Here is a 20,333-nt window from a genome sequence, read left to right on the forward strand (position 1 = left end):
AGACACACTTTAGGATATGTTGTAGGGTTTCAGAGGGGTGTGTGGTTACAATGTATCTACAGTGTAGCTTTAACACAGAACTAAAAATTCCATGTAATTTTACACAGCAAACAAAATAACATAAACTGCTATATACCCAAGAATTACTCAATCTGAAGCAAAAAAACCAAAAAACTGACAGTAGGTTAAACATAAGAATCCAGCCATGAGTAACACAACTGAACCTTAAAATGTCTCAGATTTCAGCCTGTGGAGCTATGACCTGCAAGAAATTCAAGTTAAAAATGACTTAAAGTGAATCATCACAGTCAGACTTGTTTGGTTAGTTTGAAAAACTCATTGAAACGAGCCAAAACCGACCACCTAAAAAACACCTACTGAATGATCCTGAAATAACGTGTTGGGACTTTTTTTGTTTTTAGCAGCGTGAACCGAGCGTGAAACAAAACAAATCGGGACTCTGCGCTTAAAACTTTTACTTTTAAAAATGTGGAAGAGAAACCGCAGATGGTTTGCGTGTGCGACTGAACGGGCACGCTTGGCTTTCTAGAGAAAATGAGGGCAGCGGTTCGCTCAGTTTAAAAGGAGAGAAGTGCACCCAGAGTTCAAATGTGTGCGTGTATGTGAGATACACACACACACAAACAGACACACACACACACAGATGGAGAGAGAGCACAAAAAGGAGAGAAAGAGACAAAGAAATTGAGCGACTTCAAGCGAGTGAGATCAACTGGAAAAAAAAGGCGTGTGTTTTTATGTCTTTGTGTGTCTGTGATGTGTGCATGTGTCTGTGCGTCTGTGTGCGGGTGCATGTTGTCTGTGTGCGTGTGCATGTGTGTGCGTCATCCTGCAGAACTCTCAGGAAATCCTCTTACCTCTTGGAGCCTCGGCAGCGGCTGCAGTGGGAGTTCTTCCTCCTCCCCCTCCTCGCCTCCCCTCACTCTGCTGGCAGCGTTCCCAACCTGCCTCATCTTTCTTCTTCTCCCCCTCCTCCTCCTCTTTTTCTTCTTCTTCTCCCTGCTGGCCTTCTGCCAGCTCCTTCTCCACTTCTTCTTCATCTCCTTCTCCTCCTCCTCGTCCTCTGTCTCCCTCTTTCTCTTTCAGCTCCAGCTCGGAGAATCGAAGCATGGCACGCTGAGAAAAACAGAAAAGCACATATGAGAGTTTGCGTCGGTCGAGCCTGAAACACGACTAAGTGTCAACATGTTGCTTTAGCCTGGAGGCGTTTGGACCCTCTTGACCTTCATTACACATCTTAAATATATTATTTCCCCAGAAACCAACCAGCACTCCTAAAGCTGGATGGATCAGTACATTAATTAGTCCACTTATTCTAATTGATTTAGCCAACAGACAGCAGCTTATTCAATGAAACAAACAAACACACAAAAAAACAAAAAACAAGTGAGCTCAATAAAAAATGAAGGATAGAGGACCAGTTGAAAATTTTGAGATTGATCAAGCAGCAAAGTCTGGAGATAAAAATGTTAAATGTCCACATTTATGAAAAAAACTTGTTTACAGCTTGATACAACCACTGTGTTGGTCTCTGTAGCTAATGTTCTCCTTTCTAATGACTGTACTCAAAGTTTGCATTCTTAGGGACGTGGCCTCTTTGACTGACAGGTGGGTGGCGACACAGGTGGCTCTAGCTGCTCAGCTATCTGGAGTCCTGGAATTGGACCTCTGGACTATCTAACCAATGATGCGGCCGCTGTGTGGTTAACTGTTCTAACAGAGAAGAACACTGAGCTCCAGTTTTTGATTTTACTTCACACTAATTTGAAGGTATCTGTGTTTGTGTGTGTGTGTGTGTGTGTGTGATGCTTCCATATGGACTGCAGATGCAGCTTGCAAAACAAACCACTTGGTATGAGGAGAAAAATTACAACTTGACCATCTCGTCCAAAGATGGTCATTTCTGGCTTCAGAAAACCAACAGGGCAACAAAGTAAACATTATAGTAGGGTTGATGCTTTAAAAAGTAGAGTCATAAAGAATCTTTTACATGGAGTTTATGCAGTACATACTGAGTTGATACCTGAGTTTTTAGAACCCTGGGCTTTTAATGTAAAGCATCATCCACACACGGTGAAGCAACATGGCAACCAGAGATGTAAGAAAGTCCATGACATTTATTGACTTTTCGTGATAATGAAGGAAACATTTGCTGGCGTTGGATTGGTCTAGAGTTAAACTGTTCATTAAGTTACACAATTAAAGTGACTACCAATAAGTGCTAAGGATACCGCCAATATATGACTGGGTAGTAAATACTAGAGGGTTACCTAGGCAACCAGATTGAAACCCTGTGTGGACGGGGGTTTAGGCCCATCAAAACTGGAGTCATGCAGTGTTACTGTTTTGTTATATACATATGTGTATATATATATATGTGAATATACAAAACCAAACAACCAGTACAGCACAGGTTTGATCTGTTTTCCTTGTTTTCAGTAATACATATTATTAAATGTAAACATTTCAGGAGTTTCAAATGAGGTAACTAAGGATAAAAGTGATCCCCATGAACCTGAAGCTGTGGTACTTTCAATATTGACCAGCTAACAAGCACTCGGTGCTGCTCCCAGGCAGACTTCCATGAGCTACCCAATCAGAAGAAAGTGAACTTTTAATGAGGGCTTTAAGACACAGGACCCTAATACGGAGTGTGAACTGAGGAGATACATAAAGGGCTAGTATACAATACATGCGGATTATTCTGAACTGTCATTCAGAGTTACTGCAGTGGGTCCAAAAATAAAGCACAGTGCTGAAAATGAGCACAACAGGTCCATATATCTGCTTTTAAATGATGCCATCTGCAAATGATTTGCATACCAGTTTCAGGGAAAATGTATTTCCCTTAAACTACAAACAAGTGCATCTTGGTATAGAAATATACGCAAGTAATGTTCAGGTAACATAATGAGCCCGCTAGAGGGTAGAGGTTTGTTTATTTGACAAATCTTAATCTTTTTAGATTTTGGGTCACCTTCCAGCTCTCAGGAAGAAGAGCTTCTGCTTTTGAACTGGATCCTGTTCACATTTGGTATTTGACCTCTTTCAGTCAATATTTGTAGGATTGGTCCCTAAAAAAGAATCAGCATTTGGTCGCCATCACCTTCCCTTCTTGGCCTCTAACTCCGGACTTTCAGTGATCCTCACAGGCGGCGGCAGCTGTCAGCCAGAGGTACTCACCTCTGTTTCTCTGTGGCAGCTGGAGCCTCGAGAAGCTTCATGATTTCACTGCCTCAGAACACAAACACACCACAAATCCTAAACACTCAGAAGTCGCTCTGTGACCCCTCGACTCTGCTGCTTTGAAAGGTAAAAAATACTCCCTGCTGGCATTGCAACAGACAAACGCAGAGAAATATGTGAAGCTGCTCCAAACAAACAGTGAACAGGTGCTGCTGGGATGAAGTCCAGAAAACAGCATCATATTTTGGAGAATCTTTCTTTCCTTCAAACGATCCACCAAAGGCAGCAAATTTAATGCATTTCTGTAAAATAACTGCATATGCTGTTAGTGACCAATCATTTATGACCAATTAAAGTACACTCACACTTTGATTCCTTTCAGGAAGCTTCAAACACAACAAAGTCCCTCAGTTCTTCTCCTCCTGACAATCTGTCAGATTGTTGTTTTTTTTTTTTCAGTTCAACTGGGATCACAGTTTGCTTGAAACTTTTAGCAATTACACCTCAACTCCTTTCAGCATGTTCATTTCTTTTCATTTTTTAGTTTTTTTTTAAACTTCATCTAACCTCTTTCACCTCTAACACTTTCAAACTCAGCGCAATGATTTTGAATTTTAAAATCAGTTCATTCATTCATTTGAACTATGGATTAACAGTTCTGTTTGATAAAATCATAGTTAAGTGATGGTATTTATGTATATGTCTGTCTCCACTTGGGCTTGTTTAACGTCACTTGTTTAACTTAATGGTCACCAAAATTTTTATCCCTGCGTATTGTGTGACAGAATTTTATTTGAGTCACCACAAAATACAGAATAAGGACTTTGAAAAAACACTGAAATCCTGGCAAAAAATCTATTGGGTGGGTTTTTGGTAGGTTGCCTGATGGCGATGCCCCCTTTCCTGTTCCAGCATGAACAGGAAAGGGGGCATCACCAACCTGTTCCTGCAAAGTTGGGGGCATTAAATTGTCTAAAATGTCTTGGTATGCTGAAGCATTAAGACATTTCTTTCACTGGAACGAATAAGCCCTTTTCCACTAGTACCTACTTGGCTTGATTCGATGCAGCTTGACTCAGTTTTGGTCGTTTTCTATTTCAATGCAGTCATACAAGTACTGTTCTCTTAGCAACCACCAAACCCAGACTCATCCATTAGATTGCTAGACCGTTTGATTTGTCATGCCAGAGAACACTTTTCCACTGCTCTAGAGTCCAGTGGGAGTGTGTTTTACACCACTGCATCCACTTGGAAACCCATTCCATGAAGGTCTCTGCCATTGTTCTTGAGCGAATCTGAAGGTCACATGAAGTTTGGAGGTCTGTAGCGACTGACTCTTCAGAAAGTTGGCAAGCTCTGCACTCTATGTGCTTCAGCATCTCCTGAACCTGCTGTGTGAGTACTTAACTCCAAATTTTATTTTCTTTACATTATCAGATTTTCTTATTTACTGATTATTACATAAACTCCCGTAATGTAAAGTTTTTATTGCCTTTAAAGAGCTATTAATGGCATTAATAGGTTTTTTTTCTGTGCTTAAAAGCAATTTGTCATTTGAGATTCTTTTAAAGACAGAGTTTCATGGCCATTTTAATAATAAAAAAAGACTTCGGCTTATTTTATTGCTTAAATTCTAACCATTGGCGAGCTTTCTTGCAGTGCTCATCTCAAAAATCGCTTTATACTCCTTAAGTATTTTAACATCGCCTGCCTCTCCCCATTCACTGTTACCGATGTCTTTTCAGATGCTCTTGTTTAGGATATTCTGTAGCCACCAGCACGTGATATTTTCTTTCAGAATTTAAATATTTGCCACTCCTGTTCTGCTCTGTTACCTGAACTAAGATACCAGAAACAAATCAAGAAACCTCCAATCATGTCTGAAAGACATTTTGTTATGATCCTAAAGAAGAAGATGCATGTTTACAGCTTACATCCCAAGATGCACCACACTCATTTCTGAAAGCTTCATCTTTGGTTTTACAGGCTTGTTATGCCCTTACTAACCATTGGTGCCTGCTCCCCTGATCCGCTGCCTGACATCCTGGTATTAGTCACTCACCTCACTCTGCCCTGACCGCAAACCCATTTTAAAAATTAATGGCCCGTGAAACGATCTACAAATCCATCCAACGCTGCCGCCCAGAGCTGAGAGCACCCAGGGGCGTAGGAGCAAAAATGTGAGTTAATTTGAGCATCACCGGCACCCTCCTTCAGGAGCCACGATTGACTGAGCAAACAGCTTTGTACAGGGAATAAACAGACGGACAGGAATCACCTGGAAAACATATGAAAACATGGAGCCCAACATGAAGAATCAGTGTAACAATAAACCTGCATGTGCAACAGTAAATGGCTAAATGTAATATTGTGCAATTAGTTTATCTGGTGCCTGGGCTTCAAGTGTCACCTGAAAAAAAAAGTAAAAAAAAAAAAAAAAAAAAGTTAAAAGAATTTTACTGAAAACACAAGACCCTGAAGTTGTTGTGTATCCTTGTGGAGCTGTTGGTTTAATGATAAACTCAACACTGTAATTGATGAAGAATGGAACAAAAAGAGACACAAAATGAATAGAAATAGGTTAAAAATGACCATAAAGAAATAAAAAAAGACCAGAAAATGGCACAAAATGAAATAGACAGAAAATGATCAGAAAGCGATGCAAAATGATCACAAAGAGATAAAAAAAAGAAATTGAAAGGCAAAATGACTGTAAAACAGATATAAAATGACAACAAAGACAAAGAGAGATAAAACACAGAGATAAAAAAAGGACCACAAAAAGGCAGAAAATGACCATAAAACAAAGAGACGTCAAATGATGACAAATTTAGGCAAATTGACCACAAAAAACTTATGAAAAAGAAAGGCAGAATTACCATAAGGACATATAAAATGACAACAAAGATGAAAAAGTACTACAAAGATACAGAAAATGAACAGAAAGAGATAAAAAGGACCACAAAAAGAAAATGACCATAAGACGGTATAACGACCATAACAGAAAGAGTTAGAAAGTAGCCACAAAGAAAAGATGGAAAAATGACTGTAACAAGATACAAAGTGGCTACAAGCAGATGCAAAAAGACATTCAAGAGATCCAGAAAGATGAAAAAGATAGAGGACGGAAAATGTCCATAAAAAGATACAAAACAACCACAAAAGATACAAATGTCTAGAAAGAGATCTAAAACAACAACGAATAGATTTAACAGAAGTGTGGTGCTTTTTGGGGTCAACCTTTCGTCTCACTATCTATTTGCCTGAATGTGGATATATATCTGAAAACTAACATATTAATTATAGAAATATTAATCATGTTATTTTAGACAGCTAATATTTTATTTTGCGTCTAAAATAATTCAATAGCTTTACATCAGCTGTAATGTAAAGTATAGGCTTTCTAAAGCCGCCTGTCTGGAAATGTACTTCATTTATTCATTTAGCAGCTTCCATCAGTAAATAAAAAAAAATAACAACAAAAAATTTAAAGAAGTCAAAGCTAATCTGGGACTGCAGGACGAAGAGGAGGACTTCTTAGGAAAAAAACCCCCAAAACAAAACAATGAATTCATCCTCTTCCATCTACTGAGAGGAGGATGAAGAGGAGGAGGTGAAGGAGGAACAAAGAGCAGAAAGAACAGAAAGCAAAAATGATGTTCAGAGAGAAAGATGAAGAGAAAAAATAGAAAAAGCCAAGATAAACATATAAAAATAGAGACAGAAAGGAAGAAAAAACGCAAAAGAGACTTCTTCGTTCCTTCCTTCCTTCCACTGTTTCCTTCACAGTTTGGGGAAAAACCATCAGGTTAACAGTCGCCTGGAGCCACAGTGCCGCTGAGTTATCCTAACTCGACCTCAGCTCGACCCCAAATATCAGCAGGCAGAAAAGAAAAAGAGAGGAGGAGAAGGCAGCCACTCTCCTCCTAAATACCTCCTCATACCTGACCACTCTTCACTGCAGATTCAAACTAACCTCCTCTCCCGATTTACGGTTAAAATCCCATGTTATGTCTGCTAAGTCTGTTGTTGACATTCTAGGTTGTTTTTCTTTGTATGGTTGGATTAGATCTGAACACTCTATGATCAGGATTAACAATAAAAAACAGAAGAATTAACAATAGACTCTGGCCCTGTGAGCGCAGCTGAAAGTGCTGATTTCTTTAAATGCAGACCAAAAATCCATCAGCTGAGGCTAACTTTAAGGTTGTGGCTTATAATTGCTTTTTAAAGCAACATTTTACTGTTTCTGTCTTACTTACCTCCTCTTTTACTGCCACATCATTGAATTAATTCAAATTCAAAATATTTTTCACTCATTAGCCACCTCATATAAGCCCATATTTACATTCAGTTTTGTACATTGGGTCCTGTATAAACAAGGTTTAAGTGATTTGACTGTGCATGAAAGCAAAAGAAACAACCAACAATGAAAATGAACTTTAGACTCAGTCAGAGGGTTTTAGTTGTTCAGACACCTGCAAACGGTGATTCTAGCCGAACGTTCATGTCCTTAACTGTCCACCACTTCCACAATTGGGGTTTAAAACTGCTGACGCTATGCTGTGGTTGTTTTGTTTTTGTTTTTTTCTTATTGAACAATCAGGTGATAAATCAAAACCGTAACTCAAAGACCAGCGCTCTGCAGCATATGCTGAGATTCACTCCTCCTACGTAGAAGCCATAACAATCACAGCATTCTCTTTTTACTCCTCCTGCAACTTCCAAAGATAATTTGTAGGTGGGAAGCTAGTGAGGGACCGCATCCTCAGAGAAAACCAATTCCTGCTTCCTCCTACAAATATCTCCTTGGCTGCGCATCAGCAGGCAAAACTGACACATATGTTCATGTTTAATTTCTTAATAAAACCCAGAAACACCACAACAGTTGAGTTAAAAGCTGCATTCCAACCATATTGTAGCCAAAATGGCAAAGGAACTTTAAGCCACATATGAATGTTCATAAAAACCTATGATAAGGCTTTTTGATGCATGCTCAATCATCCAGCTAAGGAAATCTCAATTTTTTAGGCTATCATAATGTTAAAACTGGACAAGAAATTATTGAAATGACCTTCTTTCAGGCACAACTTATTATTTGGTAAATGTTCTCAGTCTCCTCTGCATTTCCCTGCTCCAGGACTTTATTAGATAATGTTATTTTTTAAAAAGTAACCCTGGTTTAACATACTTTTTCCATGTTTACAAGAAGCTTCACACTGTGGAATTGGACCACAGTGAATGGGGAGTCTGTTTCCTTTCAGTGAGTGTGACTTAAATTACCTTAATGAACAGTAAGCTGAAAAATCAATATCAGAAAACAAACCCAAACAGGCAGCAGTGGTGTAATCATAGCACACCAGACCACCAGAGAAAATCTGATTTGCTCTCTCTGTCTCACCATACCATCATTGAATAACGAAGGGATGAGGACATGATGCCTTACCTGAAGTGCTCTCTGTTCTCTGCTCAGCTTGCTCGAGTCAGCGTAAAGCTCTGTGGTCACACATTTGAATCGGTCTCCCACGTAGCCAGATGAATTGGCAATGCGTTTGGTGAGGCCAGAGACACGGGATTTGCTGTGACCATCCTCTTCATCTGCCAGAGGATCCACGCAGTCTTGCATGTTGAACTCCTTCTCATTTCCACAGCTAATGGTAGAGGAAAGGTCTTTGTTAACTAACAGCTCCAGCATTGGATCCACTGGCATCGTGTTCAGACCATCACTGGTTGGTGAAAGGTGTTGACAGGTTGGGCCCTGGATAAAACTATTTCCATATGTGGGAACCCTGAGGGTGCTGCTTGCACCGGCTGTTTGGTAATTTCCAGAAGGCTGGCTCTTAGAGAGGGATCTTCCATAACTCTGACTACTAAACTTTCCAAATGCAGGAGCTCTGGGATTAGCATTTGATTGTACTGCATTGCAGTTTTCACCATGAGGGCTGTTGCTCCTGTAGCTTGTAGGCATAGAGTTAACATTTTCACGAGTTGGGCTGCTGAAAAGTTTCGGTTCAAAAGTTGGTGCCCTCACAGTCAGATTTCTGCAGCATGGCCCAACAAAATTTCTAAAATTTGGACTGTTTGCATTTCCGTTACACGATGAGGGGCCTCTTGGGTTGCTGTTGGCATATAGTTTGGCTCCTCCAGGTGATGGCCTGGAATTAAAACTTCTGCATGCTGGAACCTGAGGACTGAAGTCTCTACTACTCTGTCCCATACTGCTGTAAATGGGACTTTCTGATTGAGTGCTGCCATGGTGAGCTGAGCTCTTTGGGCTCATTGTACAGACTACTCCCATGCTGTTGTTGGAACTAGTACAATCACTAGAACTATTTTCACTGCTTCCAGGAACCAAAGAGCTTACGTTTCTGGAAGGGCTTTGCTGAGGTTGAATATTTTTACTGCTTGAAACTTCTGATCTAACCTCACTTGTAACACTTTTCCCACCACCAGTAGCATTCAACGTTTGATTCCCAGAACCAGCAGAGGCTCCAGTTTTACATTTTCTAGAAAACTGCTGTGGAGACGTTCGGGCACATCGCATTGTCTCCTCCTCTGGTATATCTGGGAATGGACTAATTGCCTCTTCCTCCTCCTCCTCTGGGATTTCCACTGTGCTTTCCTGACCAGTAGGATGAGGTGAGGAAGAGGTGTGATGAGAAGTGTGGGATAGTGAACCTAGTCTCTGCTCTGTTGAAAGGATGCCTTTTGGAGGCCCTGGCTCTGTTTCTTTGATTTGTACATGTTTGGAGAAATCTTCTGTTCTGGTAGATGTGGAGCCACAATTACTGGTGGAAAAATCATCTTCTGCCTCATCATGCACCAGGTCAATGCAAACTATATCATCTCTTATGGCAGACAGGCCTTTACCTGAGACCTTGGACTTGTCTTTCTCATTGTCACGTGTGCGAGAGCTGTCAACATCTGGCTTTTCTAAAGTCCAGAGTTTATCCTGGCTCTTGGACCTGATCTCCAGCTGTTCTTTGCTTGTAAGACTTGAATAATTTGAAACTGGAGTTGAGGTAATATCTTGGGAATTTGGATATGAATGAACTCCATATGGGAGGCCGTGTCTTGGTGGAATGTTAGATGAGTAAAAGCTGCTGCTACCGAGTAATAGTGGATGCGGGTACACATGTCCTTTACTTGCTATTGACAGTCGTTGCATGGATATATTTTCTGCAACTGAGTACGGGACATAGCGATTAGTATAACCTAAGCCAGGAGGAAGATAGGAATCACTATACATCTGGCTGGAGCCATTTCCATTTTCTAAACGAAATGGCTGCTGATGCTTAGTCTGGCTCTCTTTAACCTCTGGCTTAGCAGAAGTTAAGATTTGTTTTCCAGAGTGAGTTTCCCCTTTGCTGTTTGGAGGGACTTTGTCAGAGTCAGTAGGTGGGACTTGTGGCCACCCAACTTTGGCATTTAAAGAAGGAGATGCTGCAGAAGGTTGCCCTCCTGAGGCAGTACTGGAAATACTGGCTAACTCAACTCTCTTAGAGCCAGGTGAGCCAGGAGGGTGCTGTTGGTGAACAGTATTGTCCACACTTCGGTTTTTCATAGACTGAGAGCCTCTGCTGTGGTCAGAGATGACAGCAGAGGAAGGACCTGGAGTAGCCCAGCTGGGGCCTGCAGTGCTGATCATTTCGGGATGATCTGAAGTCTTAGCTGACGTGCTAACAGGTCGGGTTAAACTCTCTTTGAGCTGTTGGTCTTGACTAGTTAACAGCTTGTAATGAGATGGTGGCACATACCCCAACTTGGACAGGGCCTCTAATCTGGTTGGGAATCCACTTGGAAACCCTTCCATCTCTTTAGCAGACAAATCCAAAGGTTTTTCTCTGGGGTTTTTGGCAGCCTTATGAGGTCCTACTCTGTCCAGTGATGTCTTTGCAGGTGATATACACTTTTCTTTATTACTGCAGTCAGAGGTGACATCTTTGGTTTTACTGCTGCCTGAGTGTATAGTGGAGGAGCGCTCAGAGCTCATGTAAAAAGGGTGACACGCTGAAAGTGAGGTTGAGGATAAGGAAGTGCTTCTGCTAAGGGACTTTTGGAGTTCTGCAGAACTGTTGCTGAGATGGTGGGGTGTTGGAAGTGAGGAAGAAGGAAGGGTAACTGGGGATGACTCTAAGGCATCAGTACCAGCTGTGCTGGAAACATGGGTGCTACTGTTTCCACCAGTAGTTTTGCTGAGAGTATTTTTGGTAGAAGTGGTCTGAGTGGACTTTCCACCACTGCTGCTGCTACTCTCATGTTGTCGCTCTGTATGGTGAACAGCGTGAGCTTGGGTTTCCTGATGAATCTGAGGACTGGTGCTGAAGGCAGAGGGTTCTTGATGTACCTGAGAACCAATGCCCTGCAATGTCTTGTCCTGGCAGTGGGGTAATGGTGAAAGTACTGTAGAAGCTGGGGTGGCTGTAGAAATCCTTATTGGAGGGCCTAGTGGAGAAGAGATATGGGCCGGTAAATAAGGAGGCAGGTAGAAAAGTCTCTCCTCTCCAGACGTGCTGTTCCCAAGCCTAGAGGCACACAAAGATTGATATGCCAGCTGTTGGTGCATGAAGGGTGGCTGCTGAGACAGGAATGAGGCCTTGTATGCCATGTCCAGGAAGGGGTACATTGTAGCATCGGTATAGGGGCTGATCCAAGGTAGTCTAAGAAAGCTACTGGTACCATTCAAACCCAGCTCTGGCTGTTTGTCACTGGATCCTACTCTGCGGTCCAAGCCCAAGCCATCACCTGCTGCAGCAGGAACAAGTAAAGGTTTCTGCAGTCCTGGTGCTGGGCTTTTATACAGTCCAACATATCCATTTGCAGATTTCTGGCCTTCAAGCAGGGATACATCTGGTTTATACAGGAGATCATAACCAAGTGGCAGTGAGGTACCAGGCTCCTGGGGTTTTTCAGAAGACAGAGGATGGATGCCAGGATAAAAAATTCCTCCATGGGGGCGAAGGTTTTCCCCCACCAGAGCATTGCGGTCAATACTAAGGGCAGCTAACGGGTTCATCCTGCGAGCTGCGCTGGCATCCACCTGTAACAGAGAGTAAGAGAAAATAATGAATAACTGTATTCTTTTTTAAAATCCTCAAGAACTGTTTTCTACAATAATCATTAATTCTGACTAACAGAAAGTCAGAAAAACTTTCATGCACAAAAAAGGCAACATCCTTTCTGATTCTCAGATTGATACAGAAAATGCTAAGAATAATAGCAAATCTTTATATTTGAGTCAGGAAACAGTTTTTGAAATTTTATCTTATAATATTTTGCGATCCATTTCTTCATACGACATTTTGCAATGTGATGCAGCACACTGTGAAGCATTTAGCTGATACAATATTTTGTGATGAAATTTTGTGATCCAACTTTTCATGATATGACATTTTGCAATATGAGATTCCGCAGTGCATTTAATGGTTATATTTTATGATATGACATTTTGTGACATGAAATTACAATATGACTTTTGCTGAACTCTTAAGACAAAGTATCCCACACTGTCAGCTGGATGTTAGTGGGCTCTGCAGTGCAGGCGATTCTCCCTTTAGTACAGTACATACTCTGAAATATATGGTTAAGCACCACATGGTTAAATTCGCACTTCAAGGACAAACGGGAATGAAGAGAGGAAAAAAAGAATTTTGTCTATTTAGGGGATCTCAACTGCAAGACATAAAGCCTGTGATTTCATTTTCCTGTCATGGAGAAAAATAAGAGCACTCTTTCCTTTTATTTATTTATTTTAGTATTCCTGGATGACATACGACGCCCGGAGCTACTCTTTCACTCTCTCTCTCGGCAGATCCAGGAAACAGAGAGATGAAAAAAAGAGAGGAGGCAGGGGGTGAGAGGGAAGAGCCAGAGAGAGAGGGGGAAAAGAGGAAATGCTATAAACAAAGAGAGGGCAAGAGACAAAGGGAAAGCATGGCAGAAAAAGAGAGAGAGTCAGGGAGCGCAATACTGAAAGAAAAAAAGCAGCCTAATTGAATTTCCTGTCACACGGCGTGGTGAACCATCTCTGATTGGCTATCAGCCGCAGGGCCATTAGGAAATTATCCAGACAGCTGGGTTGCCGCCTGAGATGAGAAGGAGGAGGCAGAGATCCTTCACTCGCTCTGTTTTTTAAGGCACCGAGAAAGGAGAATGGTAGAGACTGAAAAGTGTAGCTAAAGGAAAATCAGGGTTAGAAAGCAGCTCGGAACAAAAATTAAACCAGATAAATCAGGCATTTATTTATTATAGTTTGAAAATAGATCTGTTACCGTCTAATTGCCATTAATTTCAAAAATCCTTGTGAAAGTTGTCGCTCATCTTCTCCTTCAGCTGATTGAGGGAAACAGTGTCTTTGATAGATTCCAATCTCGAACCAATGAAGCCACAACATTGAAACAGTGTACCTGAAAATCACTAATGATAAATTTACTTTTATCTGAGGACATAAGAATATAATATTCCATTTTAGTTTCTTAGTTCTATTTTAGGCTCATTTGAAGCCATTTAACATGTTAGTGTAATCTGTAACAGATTACAGAATTGGGTTGGCAAGAATGTCACAGTTCTAAATGGTTTTCATTTTTATCTGACCAATGTCATTCAATAATTTGGATATTTTAGTTATTTTAGATATTTAGCATTTTAATTTTCTCCTGGCTTGATTAATATAGCTCACTATAGCTCATGTCTTTCTCAAGCCTTTCTCTTCAGTTGGCCAAGAAATGATGCAAAAATTAGGTGGTGCTTGGACATAACCTCTATTCTTGCTTCTCTTCTTTGGCTTCCACTAAAATTTAAAATAATCCATCTTAAAATTCTATTATTAACATAAAAAGCTCTATATGCCCAGGCTCCTGCTTATATAGCCGAGCTCTCAAGTCACCTGACCAGGGTCTTTTAACTGTTCCACGTTCTTATTTTAAATCCAGAGGTGAACACTAGGGCTGGGCGATATGGCCTAAAATCCAAATTGCGGTATAATTTGAAGCATGTGCGGTAACGATATATATTGCGATAAATTCTTTTGTTCTGTATACCGTATTTTCTGCACTATATGGCGCACTTAAAATCCTTCAATTTTCTCAAAAATTGACAGTGTGCCTTATAATCCGGTGTGCCTTATGTATGAATTCTGGTTGTGCTTACTGACCTCAGATTTTATGTGTGTGATTTTATGTGGTACATGGCGCTCAAAAATCTGTCAAAAATGTTTCAGTACAACTTTGGTAAGCTACGACACTGCACCGGTCAAATTCCAACAATTGTTGGAGCATTACAGCTACCGTAGTCAGGAGCCTCGCGGAGTAATCTGGGTCCAAAACTCCGTCCCCTTCAGGTCCCAAAGTCAAACGAACACTGCAGCATCACTGAGAGTTAAAAAAACTGCATAATTTTTTTAATCTTTAATGAAATGATCAGCGTTGCTGCTTTACCAGGTGTAACAATTAAGTTTAACATCCAGGCATCCTTGAAAACAGAATTTGTTAAATTTAAAGGAGTTAGAAGCTAGCAGGATGTTAGCCTGCTAGTTTCCACCTAAACATGATATATCATGTTCTGACTGAGAGATTTCTGAAAAAATTAAAACGTACAGCTATGCTATCATACCAACATAAATGAAGACAGAAAACTAAACAGCAGTGACTTTTTTAGGGTTATTGAAGTTGGGCTAGCTGGTATACAATGATGTGCTACGTGATTGCTACCAACACAGCTATGTTAGCATAACATAAACACAATGACACTGGAGGATGAATGCTAACTTTTTTCCACTCGATAAAAGTTAACGGGAGGGTTCCTGATGATTTAGGGACAAATGCAATCACATGGCAAGATGCTGTAAACTAACTAAACTTCAGTCAGGAGAACAACTGAGTAAATCCATCCACAATATGAGGCTAGTCATTAATATACTGCAACAACATGGGAATAGAGCAGCTGCGAGAGAATTCAACATTAATAAATCAATGGTACGAAAGTGGAGGAAGCACAGTTTTTGGCTTTCCTCATATTCCAAAACGTGCTTCGTCTCTTCGCTATTACTGTCGCCAGGCATAATTTGTAGATAATATTTTTCTGCTTAACATCCAACTGCTTAAACCCAAACCAGGTGCATATGACCGACGTCGCACCGGTCTTCTTTATGAGCACCTCCTCCTCCTCATGCTTCCAGCCGCTGTGATGCTTTCGACCAAAACAGGTGCAGCTTATGACACCATCAACATGTGCTATTGTGGTAGAGCGGTATAGTCAAAATCTCTACCATTGGCCAAATTCATATCGTTTCTACTGTATACCGTTTATACCGCCCACCCCTAGTGAACACACTTGAGGTTGTAGCGCCCAAACTTTGGACCAGCCTTTTTCTGCCAATAAGGTTGGCTGTTTTTTCTAAACGCACTCTAAACGGCACCTATTTGCTTGTTGCTGTGTTGTGCTACAGTGTAGAGATGTACGCAGACACAGATACAGTGACTTGAAAAAGTATTTGGCCCCCTTGAACTTTTCCACATTTTATCACATTACAGCCACAAACATGAATCAATTTTATTGGAATTCCACGTGAAAGACCAATACAAAGTGGTGTACACGTGAGAAGTGGAATGAAAATCATACATGATTCCAAACATTTTTTACAAATAAATAACTGAAAAGTGGGGTGTGCGTAATTATTCAGCCCCCTGAGTCAATACTTTGTAGAACCACATTTTGCTGCAATTACAGCTGCTAGTCTTTTAGGGTATGTCTCTACCAGCTTTGCACATCTAGAGACTGAAATCCTTGCCCATTCTTCTTTGCAAAACAGCTCCAGCTCACTTGAACAGTGCTCCGTGTGACGTTCAAGACTTGGGAAATCGTTTTGTAGCCTAAGCCTGCTTTAAATTTCTCAATAACTTTATCTCTGACCTGTCTGGTGTGTTCTTCGAACTTCATGGTGTTGTTGCTCCCAATATTCTCTTAGACAACCTCTGAGTCCGTCACAGAGCAGCTGTATTTGTACTGACATTAGATTACACACAGGTGCACTCTATTTAGTCATTAGCACTCATCACGCAATGTCTATGGGCAACTGACTGCACTCAGACCAAAGGGGGCTGAATAATTACGCACACCCCACTTTTCAGTTATTTATTTGTAAAAAATGTTTGGAATCATGTATGATTTTCGTTCCACTTCTCAAGTGTACACCACGTTGTATTGGTCTTTCACGTGGAATTCCAATAAAATTGATTCATGTTTGTGGCTGTAATGTGACAAAATGTGGGAAAGTTCAAGGGGGCCGAATACTTTTGCAAGCCACTGTATATACCAACAAACAACAACAAAGCAACGCCACAATTAAGGAATCTTGATTCACATGTCCAAATTTAGAAGCAAACAAGCTACCCCAGGGCATCCAGCCTGATTATTTAATATCATATGTCCTTCCTCATTTAGGAAGGACATATGATTTAATTAAATCAAATTGCTGATTTAATTCTCTTCAGTGTTGCCCCTCACCTAGAAGCTTTTATGGTATAAATCCTAGTTCAGATCTTTCTCTGAAAGAGTTACTGCATTCACAAAATTTTCAGAACTTGTAACCTCGAACTTAAAGTTGAGGTCAAGGTCACCGATATTTTTAGTAGCTGCATCTATGGCATCAATTTAAAAATTATACTTGACTTATTGTGGTCACAAAGCTGGCCATCCCCATCGCCCACTGGTGTGGTGAAGACAATATGCAATCAGCCTTTCAGGTGTGAGGGAAAATATGCAAGTTTTGGTTTTGTTAATTATATCTAAAATCACCAACCGTTGTTCTTGTTTTTTGATGTTTTACTTTGGTAATTGTGGTCACTTCCTTGAAAATTCAACTCAATAAATAATTAACTTCTAAAGAGTAACTGCCAAACAGTTACTCTGAAACCACTGAGGTCATGGCTTAGACTGCTATTTCATGTCACGAAAAACTCTTGGAAATATTGGCTACAGTAGCCGTCTAGGGGAACAACAATCGACCGGTGGATCTTTGTTGCTTATCCAACATTTTCATTTATGTTTCCCGACTCCTGTATCGTAAATACCAAACTCAGACTTTCTCTAAAAATCTTACATTAAGTTGAAAAAGTTTCATCATCATTTCAACTTCATTCTGCATGGAGTGATTATAACTTAAGTTCAGTCTGTAGGTAAAGCTCCGACAGCTCAGAGGAAAATAAACTTGAAATTGAACTTTAACCTTACCATGCTGCGGGCCTGCCTTCCGCTGGTTTCTGCTTCAGACAGAGCCGTCTGCCTCGAGGACGCCGCTCAGCCCACCATGTCTGCAGATGGAGAGAAAAACCACATGAGAGCAGGTCAGACTGAAACCACATGAGGTTTCTGCAAAGAAAAAGGTCTCACTGTGTAACACAAATCATTTCCTTTGACATTTTCACTACATTTCTTTCTTTCTTTTTAACCAGAGCAGGGATACTTCAGAAAACAGACTCCGTTTGACTTGTTGTACACACTTTTACACACACTTCTTTGACCACATAAAATGCCACAAATTTTAACCTTTGTGTTTTAATTAAGCTGGTGAACTAAAAGATCGGTGAATTCATAGAATTGCTTTAAATATAAAAACTCCAGAGATCATCATGGGCATTTAATGTCTGAATAGCAAGAAATATCATCTGTAGTGCTGTGCAATTTGTTCAAATGCCTGAAAAACACGAGTTCAAACAGGCAGGAGTTGTTGCCTTCTTTTCAAGTAAGAACTTCACATAAAGTTTGGAAGCATTCCAGCTGCTGTCGTACAAAAGCAAACCTAATGAAGGCCTGAGGAGACGATACTTTGATAAAGTGAGCACAGGTGTTTGGAGGGTTGTGAAAAAAGTCAGTAGCATGTCACTTGTATGGGAAGCTTAAAATGTACTGGAACATCTGGTTTAACTATGCATTTTGCTTTCTATTCACATCAGACTTTTGTCCATGTCCATGTCAGATTTCACTGAAAGTTCTTCAGTATTAAAACTTTAAATGAGGTCAATCAGTTACACTCATACACAAGTTGACCTGAAGAAGATCTGAGAACCAAAATGTTGAGTAAAATACCAGGTGGTGATCTGTTGACAGCTCAGCAGCTCTCTTTACCCACGTATCCAAGAAATATAGCTGCAGGTCTGATGATATGATTACAAAATCAGTCATCGATCCGATGTGTGTACAGGTGCCAATTGGACTTATGAATACCCTCATTATGGATAAGCTGTGGTTAGCACAGAAGTTCAATAACAGAACACCAAAAGGGGTACAGATCAGACCTTTCATTCACAACCCTCAAGGTATAACCATCAATGCCCATGTGAGAGTTGAAGTCCCCCAGCAGAACAATAGAGTCCGTGGATGAAGCACTCTCCAGCACTCCACCCAGTGACTCTAAGAAGGCTGGGTACGTTGAACTGTTGTTTGGTGCATAGGCATAAACAACAGTCAGGACCCGCTCCCTTACTGAAGGCAGACCTGGGAACCACAACAACATAGTTGTAGAGTGTTGAGACAGCCTTCAATCCTCCAAGTTTTTCTTTGGCTGTTTTTTTCACTTCTTTTCAGTCCAGTCCTTGTACCTGACCATTTTCAGAGGGATGTTTTTTTGTTTGTTTACCCACTTAACACTGACCTATGAATCATTCAAGCAGAAAAAAGGCACCTGGTTCAAGGGCTGAACCAGTTTTGTGTCAACACATAACACACACATCTTAAATTGTGTCTTTGGGTTAGTAGCAGCATGTCACGAAAGCACATGATTTCTTCCAATTTCTTGAATGGCTGAAACATCTGAATCTTGTTAAAAGCTGAATTCTGTAAAATGCCAAAAACAACAGTCTGATAGAGATAAAATAGCGTTTCTGCACCAACAAGTTGATTCCCAAAGAACTATTAGCTCAGGGGTGGCCAACTCCAGGCCTCGAGGGCCGGTGTCCTGCAGGTTTTAGATATCACCCTGGGTCAACACACCTGAATCACATGATTACTTCATTACCAGGCCTCTGAAGAACTTCCAGACATGTTGAGGAGGTAATTTAGCCATTTAAATCAGCTGTGTTGGATCAAGGACACATCTAAAACCTGCAGGACACTGGCCCTCGAGGCCTGGAGTTTGATACCTGTGTAATAGCTGAAAGCTTGGGATATCTCAGCATGGTGTGCAGCGAGTACTTACAAAAATTTGAGGAAAGAATGGTTTCAGTGGAAGGAAAGAAGCCATCCTTAAGAAAGGTAAATTGGAAGAAAGGGCTGAGGTATGCCAAATTATACAAGAACTGGATTTAAAATCAGGGGTAACAGGTCTGATAGAGTGATTTTTTTTAGGATCAAATCATCATCAGTATGTACAGAAGAGGTCCAACAGTGTATACAGCCATCTGTAAAACATGGTGAAGGCTCTGTCATGGTTTGGGGCTGATTTCAGCCAGTGGTGTTCGGGAGCTTTGTTAAAATTGCTGAATTATGAACACAGAAAAGTACGGTGAGATTTTAAACCACAGTGCAATTTAATTTTGGAAAGCATCTGATTAGCAACAGCTTCATTCATTTTTCAGCATGACAATAATCCCAAACACACTGTTAATGCAGTAAAAAACATACCTAGATAGAAAAACATACAATGGAACCCTATCAGTCATGGATTGGCGTCCCCAGAGCCCAGACCTCAACATTGTTGAAACAATGTGGGATCATGCTGACAGAGAACAGAACAAAAGGCAGAAACTTCCAAAGAACAGCTTTTAATGTCCTTCAAGAAGCCTGGAGAACTATTCCTGAAGACTACTGAAAGAAATTATAAGCTTGCCTATAAGAGTTCAGGTTGTGCTGGAGAGGGAAGGTGTAAAGGTGTCAAGGTTGCAAAACAGCTGCAAGTTGTGTTAATGCAGCTGAAGTGTTGCACAAATGTCTGCTGAATAATGTCAGCCCACCTGCACCTTATGATTTGATTTTACTTTCACTCATAAAAGGTTAAAAAATGCAAACGAGTTAGAGAAAGTCAGTGTAGTCTGGTACATGGTTTGGGCTTCATTTCAGCTGCGCTGACAGTGAAGCACACACACTCGCAGACACACACACCGTTCTCTGTCTGCAGCCACATAACGAGGCTC

At 40.7% G+C, this 20,333-nt stretch overlaps 1 protein-coding gene across 1 annotated transcript in view; it reads right to left on the minus strand.

The window, feature by feature from the left end:
• The window catches only part of LOC134620309 (BCL-6 corepressor-like), a 68,082-nt gene that overhangs the window by 34,153 nt on the left and 13,596 nt on the right, over window positions 1-20,333 (minus strand). The window contains exons 2-4 of the mRNA XM_063466398.1: window positions 17,437-17,516; window positions 8,654-12,247; window positions 879-1,137 (exon numbers count right to left, since the gene is read on the minus strand). Coding sequence (XP_063322468.1) covers window positions 879-1,137; window positions 8,654-12,247; window positions 17,437-17,439 — 3,856 coding nt within the window. The 5' untranslated portion in view covers window positions 17,440-17,516. The remainder of the gene's footprint in view (window positions 1-878; window positions 1,138-8,653; window positions 12,248-17,436; window positions 17,517-20,333) is intronic.

This window comes from Pelmatolapia mariae, linkage group LG23 (genome assembly GCF_036321145.2).
Source record: "Pelmatolapia mariae isolate MD_Pm_ZW linkage group LG23, Pm_UMD_F_2, whole genome shotgun sequence".
Taxonomy (NCBI): domain Eukaryota; kingdom Metazoa; phylum Chordata; class Actinopteri; order Cichliformes; family Cichlidae; genus Pelmatolapia; species Pelmatolapia mariae.